Source organism: Pseudoliparis swirei, chromosome 5 (assembly GCF_029220125.1).
Source record: "Pseudoliparis swirei isolate HS2019 ecotype Mariana Trench chromosome 5, NWPU_hadal_v1, whole genome shotgun sequence".
Taxonomy (NCBI): Eukaryota; Metazoa; Chordata; class Actinopteri; order Perciformes; family Liparidae; genus Pseudoliparis; species Pseudoliparis swirei.
Genome location: NC_079392.1, coordinates 329164 through 344163, shown reverse-complemented (window position 1 = coordinate 344163; position 15000 = coordinate 329164). Strand labels below are relative to the sequence as shown.

At 54.0% G+C, this 15000-nt stretch overlaps 1 protein-coding gene across 3 annotated transcripts in view; it reads left to right on the top strand.

Annotated features, from left to right (window-relative positions):
* The window catches only part of LOC130193426 (receptor-type tyrosine-protein phosphatase S-like), a 124615-nt gene that overhangs the window by 62684 nt on the left and 46931 nt on the right, over nt 1-15000 (top strand). For all 3 annotated transcript variants that reach the window (XM_056413836.1, XM_056413837.1, XM_056413835.1), the window contains exon 6: nt 5008-5118. In XM_056413836.1, the coding sequence (XP_056269811.1) occupies nt 5008-5118 (111 nt within the window). The remainder of the gene's footprint in view (nt 1-5007; nt 5119-15000) is intronic.

Here is a 15000-nt window from a genome sequence, read left to right as displayed (position 1 = left end):
TACTAAGTTATCTAACCCGTCCTAAGTTATCTAACCCGTACTAAGTTATCTAACCCGTACTAAGTTATCTAACCCGTACTAAGTTATCTAACCCGTACTAAGTTATCTAACCCGTCCTAAGTTATCTAACCCGTACTAAGTTATCTAACCCTTACTAAGTTATCTAACCCGTACTAAGTTATCTAACCCGTCCTAAGTTATCTAACCCGTACTAAGTTATCTAACTCTTACTAAGTTATCTAACCCGTTCTAAGTTATCTAACCCTTACTAAGTTATCTAACTCTTACTAAGTTATCTAACCCTTACTAAGTTATCTAACCCGTACTAAGTTATCTAACCCATCCTAAGTTATCTAACCCGTCCTAAGTTATCTAACCCGTACTAAGTTATCTAACCCGTACTAAGTTATCTAACTCTTACTAAGTTATCTCACCCTTACTAAGTTATCTAACCCGTACTAAGTTATCTAACCCGTACTAACGTTGCCGCTGAACTAAACTCTGTTGTGTCTGTCTCTCCTCCAGAGGGGACCCCGATCCGAGGTAAGATGTCTAACTCAATGACAGAGAGAGACCCCTTTCCCGTATTCTCACCCAGACCAGGACACCTCGGGCCTCAGGGTCCACAGGGCCTCAGGGGCCACAGGGGCCCGTGGGACTCTCACTCCTATAAACCACCAACATGAAGACGTGTTCTGTGTTGTGTGTTGTGTGTGTGTGTTGTGTGTGTGTCACACCTTGATGTCAGTCCCTCCACCTGTCGGTTCCCTCCTCCTCCTCATCAGTATCACATGGAGGTTCTACCGTAGAGAAGGTCACGGGGGGGGGGGGGGGCATGGCGACAGGAAGTCATGTTGATAAGGCTGTGATGTTGAGTACTTTAATCCTAGACGCCCCCCCCTCTCCGGTGGGACACATGGTCCTCCTCTCCGGTGGGGGGACGCCCCCCCCCCTCTCCGGTGGGACACATGGTCCTCCTCTCCGGTGGGACACATGGTCCTCCTCTCCGGTGGGGGGACGCCCCCCCCCTCTCCGGTGGGACACATGGTCCTCCTCTCCGGTGGGGGGACGCCCCCCCCCCTCTCCGGTGGGACACATGGTCCTCCTCTCCGGTGGGGGGACGCCCCTCCTCTCAGTGGGACACATGGTCCTCCTCTCCGGTGGGCAGGACGCCCCTCTCCGTGGGACACATGATGTCCTCCTCTGACCGGTGAGACCCCCCTCTCCGGTGGGACACATGGTCCTCCTCTCTCCTGTGATGCTGTGACCCTGTGACCTTGTGACGCTGTGACCTTGGGACACATGGTCCTCCTTCCGTGTGACCCTGTGACCTTGTGCCCCCTCTCTGTGACACATGTGACCCTGTGACCTTGTGACGCTGTGACCTTGTGACCCTGTGATGCTGTGACCCTGTGACCTTGTGACCCTGTGACCATGTGGGACACTGTGACCTCCTCTCTGTGACCTTGGGACCCTCTCCCCTGTGTGACCTGTGGACCTTGTGACCCTGTGACCTGTGCTGGACGCCTGTGACCTTGTGGGACCTGTGACCTCTGTGACCTCGATGCTGTGACCCTGTGACCTTGTGACGCTGTGACCTTGTGACGCTGTGACCCTGACCTTGTGATGCTGTGACCTGTGACCCTGTGACCTGTGACCCTGTTACCTTGTGACGCTGTGACCTTGTGACCCTGTGACCTTGTGATGCTGTGACCTTGTGACCCTGTGACCTTGTGACGCTGTGACCTTGTGACCCTGTGACCTTGTGACGCTGTGACCTTGTGACCTGTGACCCTGTGACCTTGTGACGCTGTGACCCTGTGACCTTGTGACGCTGTGACCTTGTGACCCTGTGACCTTGTGACCTTGTGACCCTGTGACCCTGTGACCTTGTGACCCTGTGATGCTGTGACCTTGTGACGCTGTGACCTTGTGACGCTGTGACCCTGTGACCTTGTGACCCTGTGACCTTGTGACGCTGTGACCCTGTGACCTTGTGACGCTGTGACCTTGTGACCCTGTGACCTTGTGACGCTGTGACCTTGTGACGCTGTGACCTTGTGATGCTGTGACCCTGTGACCTTGTGACGCTGTGACCTTGTGACCCTGTGACCTTGTGACGCTGTGACCTTGTGACGCTGTGACCTTGTGACCTGTGACCTTGTGACGCTGTGACCTTGTGACCCTGTGACGCTGTGACCTTGTGACCCTGTGACCTTGTGACGCTGTGACCCTGTGACCTTGTGACCTTGTGACCCTGTGACCTTGTGACGCTGTGACCTTGTGACGCTGTGACCTTGTGACCCTGTGACCTTGTGACCTTGTGACGCTGTGACCCTGTGACCTTGTGACCCTGTGACCTGTGACCCTGTGACCTTGTGACGCTGTGACCCTGTGACCCTGTGACCTTGTGACGCTGTGACCTTGTGACCCTGTGACCTTGTGACCCTGTGACCTTGTGACGCTGTGACCTTGTGACCCTGTGACCCTGTGACCTTGTGACCTGGTGACCTTGTGACCTGGTGAACTTGTGACCTTGTGACCTGGTGACCTGGTGACCTTGTGACCTTGTGACCTGGTGACCTTGTGACCCTGTGACCTTGTGACCTGGTGACCTTGTGACCTGGTGAACTTGTGACCTTGTGACCTGGTGACCTGGTGACCTTGTGACCTGGTGACCTTGTGACCTGGTGACCTTGTGACCTTGTGACCTTGTGACCTGTGACTGTGACCTTGTGATGCTGTGACCTTGTGATGATGTGACCCTGTGACCTTGTGACGCTGTGACCTTGTGACGCTGTGACCTTGTGATGCTGTGACCCTGTGACCTTGTGACGCTGTGACCCTGTGACCTTGTGACCCTGTGACCTTGTGACGCTGTGACCTTGTGACCCTGTGACCTGTGTGTGTGACCTCTCGTGTGTGTGTGACCTCTCGTGTGTGTGTGTGGCTCTGTGACCCTGTGTGGGGGCTCTGTGTTTGTGTGTGGGGAGGGGCTCTGTGTGTGTGTGGGGGCTCTGTGTGTGTGTGCTTGTGACCTGTGTGTGTGTGTGGGGCTCTGTGTGTGTGTGGGAGGCTCTGTGTGTGTGTGGGGACTCTGTGTGTGTGTGTGTGTGGGGGCTCTGTGTGTGTGTGTGGGGGCTCTGTGTGTGTGTGTGTGGGGGCTCTGTGTGTGTGGGGGGCTCTGTGTGTGGGGCTCTGTGTGTGTGTGGTGGGGCTCTGTGTGTGTGTGTGTGGGCTCTGTGTGTGTGTGTGGGGGCTCTGTGTGTGTGTGTGTGTGGGGCTCTGTGTGTGTGTGGGTGTGTGTGTGTGTGTGTGGGGGCTCTGTGTGTGGGGGCTCTGTGTGTGTGTGGGGCTCTGTGTGTGTGAGGCTCTGTGTGTGTGGGTGCGGCTTTCTGTGTGTGTGGGGGCTCTGTGTGTGTGTGGGGGCTCTGTGTGTGTGTGTGTGGGGCTCTGTGTGTGTGGGGGCTCTGTGTGTGTGTGTGGGGGCTCTGTGTGTGTGTGGGGGCTCTGTGTGTGTGTGGGCTCTGTGTTTGTGTGTGGGGCTCTGTGTGTGTGTGGGGGGCTCTGTGTTTGTGTGTGTGGGGGGGGGGGGCTCTGTGTGTGTAATAAATATTCTCTCCTGGTGTCCTTTACATCTCTTGCTTCCTTTGTCTCTCCTGCTTGCTCCTCTTCCCTGTCTTCATCCTCACTTTCATCCTCTCTCCCTCTCTCTCCCTCTCTCTCTGTTCTGAAGCAGTCTTCATGGGTTCTTCACAGATCCACTAAATAATAGCTTGAATATATAATGAAGCCAGTAGGGCTGGGAAACAATAGATGATGCCACCTAGTGAGACGTCTCCAAAGATGGAGAGGAGCAGATGAAACCCACCACTCCCTCAAACACTCCTCTCTTTCTTGCTCCCTCTCTTTTGCCAGGAGGTCCAATTCACAGCAGCCATTGTTGGTTTTAATTGGCTCTCGATTCATGTAGTTTAGCTCATTATCCGTCCCCCTCTGCATGAAGCTGGTTGTGTTTTGTTGACCTTCAGATGACATTTGTGAAATAGTATTTTCAGATCAAGACATTTGTTTTTAAGAGAAGCATTTGCAGACCGTCAGCAGTTAGCACACACCGAATGAAAAGATGAAATATCAAAGACTGTAACAGTCAACAAAAAGGGCCTTTCGGCATCATTATTCATGAAGCATTGAAACGACCTCAGCCTTCCAAAGATGTTGTCATTCAGCGCATGGATCTTCTGGGACGGTCCCCCTGGAACCGGACTTCACACGGTCCGTACGTTGTGGTCTCCCCGGTGTTGAGGCCAGCTTCTGAGCACCTGCCACCAACCTGCCACCAGGCTGCCACCAACCTGGAGTCCAGAGGTCATCGGGTCATACCAGAGGTCATCGGTTCATGCCAGAGGTCATACCGGAGGTCATCGGGTCATACCGGAGGTCATCGGGGGTCATACCGGAGGTCATCGGGTCATACCAGAGGTCATCGGGTCATACCAGAGGTCATCAGGTCATACCAGAGGTCATCGGGTCATACCAGAGGTCATCAGGTCATACCAGAGGTCATCAGGTCATACCAGAGGTCATCGGGTCATACCAGAGGTCATAATGTCATATCGGAGGTCATCGGGTCATACCAGAGGTCATCAGGTCATCGGGTCATATCAGAGGTCATCGGGTCATACCAGAGGTCATCGGGTCATACCAGAGGTCATCAGGTCATACCAGAGGTCATCGGGTCATACCAGAGGTCATCAGGTCATACCAGAGGTCATCGGGTCATACCGATACGTCGATACGTCTTTTCTATGCATCTTCTCTCTAAATGTTTCTGAAGAGTTGTCACGACAGAAGGTCGGGAGGAAGTGTTCATGGACCCCTCTGACCCCTCTGACCCCTGCCTGACTGGTTCATGTGTGGATGGTTGAGGCTGCAGAGGAGCGTCTTCCTGCTAACAGCGTTAGCATTGGACCTATCTAACGCCCCGCCCCTCTTCATGTCTTCCAGGCGCCCTGCAGATTGAGAACAGCGAGGAGACGGACCAGGGGAAGTACGAGTGCGTGGCGTCTAACGTGGAAGGCGTGCGCTACTCGTCCCCCGCTAACCTTTATGTGCGAGGTAGGGACCCGGTCTGGAGGCCGGCCGCCGACTCAAACTCCTCCCACTGTGTGACCGACTTCCTGTTGCGCAAGAGGGATGACCCGTGTGTTAGTGCTAGCTGTCCTGTGAGCGTAGCCTCCGGCTCCTCGCGCCACTTCCTGTTGACCAGGAGGGATGACCCGTGTGTTAGCGCTAGCTGTCCTGTGAGCGTAGCCTCCGGCTCCTAGCGCCGCTCGCTCTGCCCCAGACGTCACAGCTGATGCTCTGAAACGTCCACATGTAACCCGACACGTGACCAGCTCCTGGTCCTCTGTGATGTCATGCTCCGCTGTCTGAACGCCCCCCCGACGCGATCCGTGTGTCTGTCAGTCCTGGTTCCAGAGGGAACTCTGGGCTCGCGCTCCAGGTCCAGGAGCTCCACGGTAAGTCTGGTTTTGATTGGGAGGTGCCCACCAATCAGAACCTCCCCTCGGGGGAAGGGACTCCCTGTGGCGTGTCTGTAGAGCGGAGCTCGTCACGCCGTCAGCTGCCCTACAGAGCGGCGCTCGTGGTGTTCTGAGGCATCCAGAGCATCTCTGACCTTTAAGTCCTCTGGCGCCAGGAGGTCCAGCAGAGAGAAGAGAAACAATCAGAGAGGAGCTCCGTGAGGAAGAGGAGCTTCTCCTCTCCGTGAGGAAGAGGAGCTTCTCCTCTCTGTGAGGAAGAGGACCTCCTCCTCTCCGTGAGGAAGAGGACCTCCTCCTCTCCGTGAGGAAGAGGAGCTGCTCCTCTCCGTGAGGAAGAGGACCTCCTCCTCTCCGTGAGGAAGAGGAGCTGCTCCTCTCCGTGAGGAAGAGGAGCTGCTCCTCCTTGAGGAAGAGGAGCTGCTCCTCTCCGTGAGGAAGAGGACCTCCTCCTCTCCGTGAGGAAGAGGACCTGCTCCTCTCCGTGAGGAAGAGGAGGAGCTCTTCTCCGTGAGGAAGAGGACCTCCTCCTCTCCGTGAGGAAGAGGAGCTGCTCCTCTCCGTGAGGAAGAGGACCTCCTCCTCTCCGTGAGGAAGAGGAGCTTCTCCTCTCTGTGAGGAAGAGGACCTCCTCCTCTCCGTGAGGAAGAGGACCTCCTCCTCTCCGTGAGGAAGAGGAGCTTCTCCTCTCTGTGAGGAAGAGGAGCTTCTCTTCTCTGTGAGGAAGAGGACCTCCTCCTCTCCGTGAGGAAGAGGAGCTGCTCCTCTCCGTGACCACGCAGCTGAGCAGCTCTGACAAGTGAAGCTGACCCGTTGTCCTCATGTATTCTTCATCTTGTGCGTATGAGATGAAGATGTCTCTATATCTCCTCCTTTGTTCCTCTGCTGTGCAACAAATAACTTTGTTCCCTCTCAATAATTCACGAGCCTGACATGAAGAACGGGTCAGGGAGCTGATGGTCACTATGATGTCACTATGATGTCACTATGATGGTCACTGTGATGTCACTATGATGGTCACTGTGATGTCACTGTGATGTCACTATGATGTCACTATGATGGTCACTGTGATGGTCACTGTGATGTCACTGTGATGGTCACTGTGATGTCACTATGATGGTCACTGTGATGGTCACTGTGATGTCACTATGATGGTCACTGTGATGTCACTGTGATGTCACTGTGATGTCACTATGATGGTCACTGTGATGTCACTGTGATGTCACTATGATGTCACTGTGATGTCACTATGATGTCACTGTGATGGTCACTGATGTCACTGTGATGTCACTATGATGTCACTGTGATGTCACTGTGATGTCACTATGATGTCACTATGATGGTCACTGTGATGTCACTGTGATGTCACTGTGATGTCACTGTGATGTCACTGTGATGGTCACTGTGATGTCACTGTGATGTCACTGTGATGTCACTATGATGTCACTGTGATGTCACTATGATGTCACTGTGATGTCACTGTGATGTCACTGTGATGTCACTGTGATGTCACTGTGATGTCACTATGATGTCACTGTGATGTCACTGTGATGTCACTGTGATGTCACTGTGATGTCACTGTGATGTCACTGTGATGTCACTATGATGATCACTATGATGTCACTGTGATGTCACTGTGATGTCACTGTGATGTCACTATGATGTCACTATGATGTCACTGTGATGTCACTGTGATGGTCACTGTGATGTCACTGTGATGGTCACTGATGTCACTGATGTCACTGTGATGTCACTGTGATGTCACTATGATGTCACTGTGATGTCACTATGATGTCACTGTGATGGTCACTGATGTCACTGTGATGTCACTATGATGTCACTATGATGTCACTGTGATGGTCACTGTGATGTCACTGTGATGTCACTATGATGTGACTATGATGTCACTGTGATGATCACTGTGATGTCACTGTGATGTCACTTTGATGTGATGATGACACTGTGATGTCACTGTGATGTCACTGTGATGTCACTGTGATGTCACTATGATGATCACTGTGATGTCACTGTGATGTCACTGTGATGTCACTATGATGATCACTATGATGATCACTGTGATGTCACTGTGATGTCACTATGATGTCACTATGATGTCACTGTGATGTCACTGATGTCACTGTGATGTCACTGACACTGTGATGACACTGTGATGACACTGTGATGACACTGTGATGACACCGTGATGACACTGTGATGACACTGTGATGACACTGTGATGACACCGTGATGACACTGTCACTGTGATGGTCACTGATGACACTGTGATGACACCATGGTGACACTGTGATGACACCAGTGATGACACCGCGATGATGACACTGTGATGACACTGTGATGACACTGTGATGACACCGTGATGACACTAGATGCTACTGTCCAGCACGGTGGCCTCACTAGGCTGTGATGTCACTGTGAGCAGCGGTGGCCCCTCACTGGGCTAGATGTCACTGATGTCACTGTGATGTCACTGTGATGTCACTATGATGTGTCACTGTGATGTCACTGTGATGTCTCTGTGATGTCACTATGATGTCACATGATGTCACTGTGATGTCACTGTGATGTCACTATGATGCCTCACTATGATGATCACTATGATGTCACTGTGATGGCCTCACTGGCTGATGTCACTGTCCAGCAGCCGGTGGCCTCACTATGATGTCACTATGATGTCACTGTGATGTCACTAGGCTAGATGCACTGTGATGTCAGCGGTGATGCCTCACTGTGATGTCACTAGATGTCACTGTGATGACACTGTGATGACACCGTGATGACACTGTGATGCCACTGTGGCCCTCACTATGATGATCACTGTCCAGCAGCCGGTGGCCCCTCACTGGGCTAGATGTCACTGTCCAGCGGCGGTGTCACTGTGATGTCACTAGATGTCATGATGTCAGCGGCGGTGGCCTCACTAGGCTAGATGCTGCTGTCCAGCAGTGGCCCTCACTAGGCTAGCACTGCTGTCCAGCAGCGGTGGCCTCACTGGCTAGATGCTGCTGTCCAGCAGCGGTGGCCCCTCACTAGGCTAGATGCTAATGTCCAGCAGCCGGTGGCCCCTCACTAGGCTAGATGCTACTGTCCAGCAGCGGTGGCCCTCACTAGGCTAGATGCTACTGTCCAGCAGCCGGTGGCCCTCACTAGGCTAGATGCTACTGTCCAGCAGCGGTGGCCCTCACTAGGCTAGATGCTACTGTCCAGCAGCGGTGGCCCTCACTAGGCTAGATGCTACTGTCCAGCAGCCGGTGGCCCTCACTAGGCTAGATGCTACTGTCTAGCAGCCGGTGGCCCCTCACTAGGCTAGATGCTACTGTCCAGCAGCCGGTGGCCTCACTAGGCTAGATGCTACTGTCCAGCAGCCGGTGGCCCCTCACTAGGCTAGATGCTACTGTCCAGCAGCCGGTGGCCCTCACTAGGCTAGATGCTACTGTCCAGCAGCCGGTGGCCCCTCACTAGGCTAGATGCTACTGTCTAGCAGCCGGTGGCCCCTCACTAGGCTAGATGCTACTGTCCAGCAGCCGGTGGCCTCACTGGGCTAGATGCTACTGTCCAGCAGTCGGTGGCCCCTCACTAGGCTAGATGCTACTGTCCAGCAGCCGGTGGCCCCTCACTAGGCTAGATGCTACTGTCCAGCAGCCGGTGGCCCCTCACTAGGCTAGATGCTACTGTCCAGCAGCCGGTGGCCCCTCACTAGGCTAGATGCTACTGTCCAGCAGCGGTGGCCCCTCACTAGGCTAGATGCTACTGTCCAGCAGCCGGTGGCCCCTCACTAGGCTAGATGCTACTGTCCAGCAGCCGGTGGCCCCTCACTAGGCTAGATGCTACTGTCCAGCAGCCGGTGGCCTCACTGGCTAGATGCTACTGTCCAGCAGCGGTGGCCCCTCACTAGGCTAGTTGCTACTGTCCAGCAGCCGGTGGCCCCTCACTAGGCTAGATGCTACTGTCCAGCAGCCGGTGGCCCCTCACTAGGCTAGATGCTAATGTCCAGCAGCCGGTGGCCCCTCACTAGGCTAGATGCTACTGTCCAGCAGCCGGTGGCCCCTCACTAGGCTAGATGCTACTGTCCAGCAGCCGGTGGCCCCTCACTAGGCTAGATGCTACTGTCCAGGAGCCGGTGGCACCTCTCTAGGCTAGATGCCACTGTCGAGCAGCCGGTGGCCTCACTAGGCTAGATGCTACTGTCCAGCAGCCGGTGGCCTCACTAGGCTAGATGCTACTGTCCAGCAGCGGTGGCCCCTCACTAGGCTAGATGCTACTGTCCAGCAGCCGGTGGCCCCTCACTAGGCTAGATGCTACTGTCCAGCAGCCGGTGGCCCCTCACTAGGCTAGATGCTAATGTCCAGCAGCCGGTGGCCCCTCACTAGGCTAGATGCTAATGTCCAGCAGCCGGTGGCCCCTCACTAGGCTAGATGCTACTGTCCAGCAGCCGGTGGCCCCTCACTAGGCTAGATGCTACTGTCCAGCAGCCGGTGGCCCCTCACTTGGCTAGATGCTACTGTCCAGCAGCCGGTGGCCCCTCACTAGGCTAGATGCTACTGTCCAGCAGCCGGTGGCCCCTCACTAGGCTAGATGCTACTGTCCAGCAGCCGGTGGCCCCTCACTAGGCTAGATGCTACTGTCCAGCAGCCGGTGGCCCCTCACTAGGCTAGATGCTACTGTCCAGCAGCCGGTGGCGGACGCTAGGAGCCTCGTGGCCCCTGTCAGTCGAGAGCGCCCCGAGTGGTTGGAGCCGTGCCGAGGCTCTGTGACGCAGCACTGGGGTCTTCCGATCTTTAGAAGCCCCCTTCAGCTGCAGCCTGATACCAACAGCCCCCCCCCCCATGTGACCCGTGTTCTGCCTGCAGGGGCCCGCTCTGTGGTTCTGTCTCTGATTCTTGATGTTCACTGTTTAGTCAAGAGAAATGCTCAGAGATTAGCAGCTGTGGTCGGCCGTCCAGAACACACGACCTCCTGAGCGGTACCGGGCCCGCTGCCCCGGAGCCGGCCCGCCCCGCCAGAACCACCCTGACGTCGGTGCTGATTGGCTGGAACCACATTGGACTGGCTGAACTGCAGCTGCTAATTTCAGCCCAAACTGTGTCTTTTTATTCTTTTCTATCTCATTAGTTTTTCTTTATTTTCTCTTCTTTTGGTTTCCTTCTCTAACCAAATGAAACGCAGCAGCGCCCCCTTGTGGTCGTGAGGAGCGGGGGACATTTTGAATTATGAGTATAGGACGCTTCATTTGACTCCAGTGGCGCCGCACGATGTTCTCTTAGCAGCGCCAGCGCGGCCACTGGGCGGAGCTAATTGTTTGGTGAAGGGGGGGATGAGGGGGACGGGGATGGGGGCGAGGGGATGAGGGAGTGGGGGGATGAGGGCGGGATGAGGGATGGGGGCAGGGGATGAGGGGTGGGGTGGGGGATGAGGGGACGGGGGGGGTGGGGGCGGGGGGTTAACGCAAAGGGGAATGTAGCTGCAGCTAAACACCTTGAGGTGGCTTTTTTTACTCTCTCTGTGTTTCCCCTATTTTTCTCTTCTCCTCATGTCATTGTGTTCTGCATCAACCCCTTTACATCCCTCAGAGCTGCGAGAAGGTTGGTGTGTTTTTTCTTTTTTACTTTTTTGAACCCACATTTGAAAAAAAAAAATCAACATGTTGAAAAATTGTAGCTGTATTTGCCTTTTCCAGAGCCTGACACATTACTGATCTGAAGAAACACTCCTCAGTTTACCCAAACTGCTAAACGATTCTCAAAGAAATGTTTCTCTATTTGGAGGAAGACATGATGAAAGCAAACCCTCCGGGTCTTGTTTCCTGCTTTACGTTTGCATTGTGGGCCTTTTCTCGTTTGGCATCCTTTGTATTGCTTCTGCACCGAAAGGCTTTCTGCATGTGTTGTCATAGAAACCCAGCACGTGAAGTAACAGAACCTGTTGCATGATGGGAGAATGTAACTGCGCCTGCATGCTGGACGGAGTCCCGTTGGCCGTGTTGGTCTTTTTCTTTCAGCGCCCTGTGTTTCCACTGCCCCTCCCTCGGTTCCTCTGCACTTCCTGGTTTGTGAGCGTCCCTCGTGTCGTGCGTATGCCGGTGTGTGTTTGTGTGTTTTCCTTTGGTTCGGTGTCCTGACCTTTTCCCTCACATGCTTGTCTATTTGTGGTTATTCTGTTCCTCACAATGACGCTGCTCTGCTTCTTGAGTCTCGGAGTGCAAATGCCGAATGAAATAATAAGTGTACGCAGCCAGTGTTCCTGCCATCTTGTTTATAGCGATCCATTCCTGGAGGCAGGTCCTCCTGATTGGGCCTGATTGGGCTCCGTGGCGCCCAGGCAGCCGTTGCGGTGCCATGTGGATCCATAACAAGATAATGACTCTGACTTCACGTCGGCTGCTGCTCAGCGGCTCACAGAGACTTTTATTGAGCGATGGTGGCAGCTCGATGTGATCGGTCGTGTGGACTGACTGCTGTTTGTGTTCCCTTTGCAGTCACGACACTCAATCACATCATAATGTGTTGTTCCGACGCCCTCAGGAGGCGGAGCCTCACGTCACATCAGTGACTGAGGTTGATGTGACTAAGTAAGAAAACATATTCTCTGTTGTAAGCGTCATGCTGTGCTCCAGCGCCGACGAGGGGGACCTTAGGGGTCGCGTTGGGCTCTGAGCTGTTAGCAGGTCCAGAGTCTGGCTCCCGCTGCGCTGACACTCCTTTTCTTACCTACGCTTCCTCCTTTTGAAGCGAGTGTTCCAAGTGCTTCAGCAAGTCTGGCAAGGCGTTGCTTCAGGAGAGGTCAGCGACCCCCCATCAGGCTGAGAGCGGAGGACTTGAGTCGCTGGTCTCCAGGAAGTAGAGGTCCGGAGGATCAAGCGCGTCGTGCTGCTGCAGCCTCTGTCCTTCCAGAAGAGTCCATGAGCAAGCTGCAGCATGTGCTTCTGGACGTGGGCCGAGCTGCTCGGACTCGAGCCGGCAAGATCATTTCATGGGTTTTTATTGCCAATTGTGTAATAAGCCAGAGACATTTAGTTTGGCATGGGATCCGAAATATTAGAACAAAACTCTGAGGAATATTCAATGTTAGCAAGTGCTGTCTGCAGCTGTTGCATCGACATGTCTTTGGTCCATAGAATCACCCGTTAGCTCAGATGAGGGTTCAATTCCAGCGCCCTTGTGCACCAATTGAAAAAGACTATCTCTCCATAACTTGAGTCCGTTGGTCACCGGTCATTGTCGTGTCCACGCCGCATGGCACCGCCCCGCCGCTCTAGCCAGACTCATGGAGCCGACGATGATTTGGAGAATGATTGTGAGAAGAACAGGGATGCAGGAAGACTGAGCTGTGGTGGACGCATGTGCATGTTTGCCCTCCTACGATGTCTGCCTGCTTTGGAATGTGCTTGCATGTCCTGCTGTGCATTTGTGTAACGTTGGGAAAGAAAGCTAGATTACACCTTGTCCTCCCCGGCCAAAGATCAACCTGCCACCTCTATTGTGCGTCTCAAGGAGTCCTGAAGTTTATAGACACCCCTCAAAAACAATGACGCTGCCATCAGAAGACTTTTATTCAAATGCAAATATCTGAATCCACAATGTGAGACTGAAGAGATCCCCGCAGCGAGGGGACGCTCTGTCATTTGGCTGCTCGGCCTCTGAAAGCCCTCAATTGGTCGGTGCTGTGATTGGATCCCCTGCCACCATGTCAGCTTCCTTGAGGTCATCATTTCCATGTTGATGAGCCCCAGTGGCTGCTGAGCATCGGCCAGCCGAGGCGTGTTCATCTGGCCGAGCCCAGCGTGACTAAAGGACGACGTACTGCTAGAGGGTGTAATCTCAGCTTCAAGGTGACACTAAAGGCTGCACATTATTTTGGCTTCCCCCTTCATTTTGGGGCAGCAACATCTGCCTCACCAAAATGGCCGATAATGTCGACCTTCTGACCGTTTTTTGGCACAAGTCCCTCCACACCTCCAGTTAGGCAGAACTCTGGCGTTCTCTCTCCGCTGCTTCCCACCTCGTCCACTGTGAGGCTTCTTGTCTATCTCTCCACATTGGGGCTTGAAAACAAAGGATCTGTGTTGTTAGGGGTCCAAATGAAAGGTACATGTTTCTTTTATTATCTTCTCAATTCCAAAAGAGTCAACTGGACTCTCGGTCTCTGGGAACGAGGAGCCTGTCCATGCAATTGGGATTCCTTCCTGGCTCCGTGCAGCCGACCGGCCTCTGGGCCTCGATTCGTCTGCATGCTGACTGACGCACAGCTGACCTTGTTGCCAACGTATCTGCTGGGTTCATCAGTCCACGTCACGCCCACCGAGACACGCCTGCTGTCGCATCTCCTGACCTTGAGCTCTGACCTTCTGCTGGAACCAAAGAGCACATGTGTCTTTGACACGGCGCTCTCCCCTGATGGTCACTGTGTGGCCCCCAGGGACTCGACAAGTGTCAGGTAGGACGTTGTTGTGTGTGCGTTGGCTCAGAGGTTTGAAATGCCACCGCGGAGCCACAGGGGACCAGGAGATGCCAAGTGGCTGGTGAAAGGTTCCCTCGTTGCCATGACAACGTAGGGACTCAAAGGTGAACGGAGACCTCTTGCTGTGGGAAGACCTGGTTCCTCGGCCCCTTCGGGTCCCGGTCCGTTGGCCGAGTCCCGAGAAGAGCACCGCCACCAGGCTCATCGCCCCTCTGAGGTGGACCTCCTGATGCTGCTGTCCTGCTCTTCACACTTAGTTTGATGGATTTGTTCATTTTGATTTATTTCCCCACTTGATTTTGTGTGCGTCTGGAACGATGCTGTATTTGGGAATGAATGGCATGCCTGGATGGGCTCGGGTGATGTTTGGATTGTCTTGCTTCCCTGGTGTCCGCCCACGTGGGGGGGGGTCCATAGCCACACCATGCATGTGTGCTTGAGGAATGGCTGACATGTTGACTTCAGCTTGCGTTGATTAGAATGCAGAGAGACAGTTGGTGAACAAGCTTCCAGTTCAACATGTGGGAGCTGCTAATGGTCCCATCAGACGTGTCGTAATCAGACACAGCACGACCTCTCAAAGGGTCACGCCGTGTCAAAGGCCCACCAGGCGGGCGCCGTGACGTGCTTCCAACTGATCGGTTGGGTCTTGTTATTCTAATGGAGGCCTTTTACTTCCTAAATATGGAACATTTGATCTTTTTGGGGACTCTTTGAATCTGCTATTGGTCATTTTTTCCTCTTGGTACATTTTTTGCCAAATCAGTGAGAGTTTCTGGACCACAAAAGAACATGTCCTCAAAGGTCAGCGATGAAGTGTTTGCCCTCAAGGTCAGGAGGTCAGGATGCGTCGGCATGTCGTAACATAGTGGCCTCAGTGAGCTGCATGTCGACCACCGGAGGACACAGAAGGTCTCCGTTGACGAGGGAAGACTGCGTGTCGAGCAGGAGGCGGCTGCTAGAGGCCGGCAGACGCCTCCTC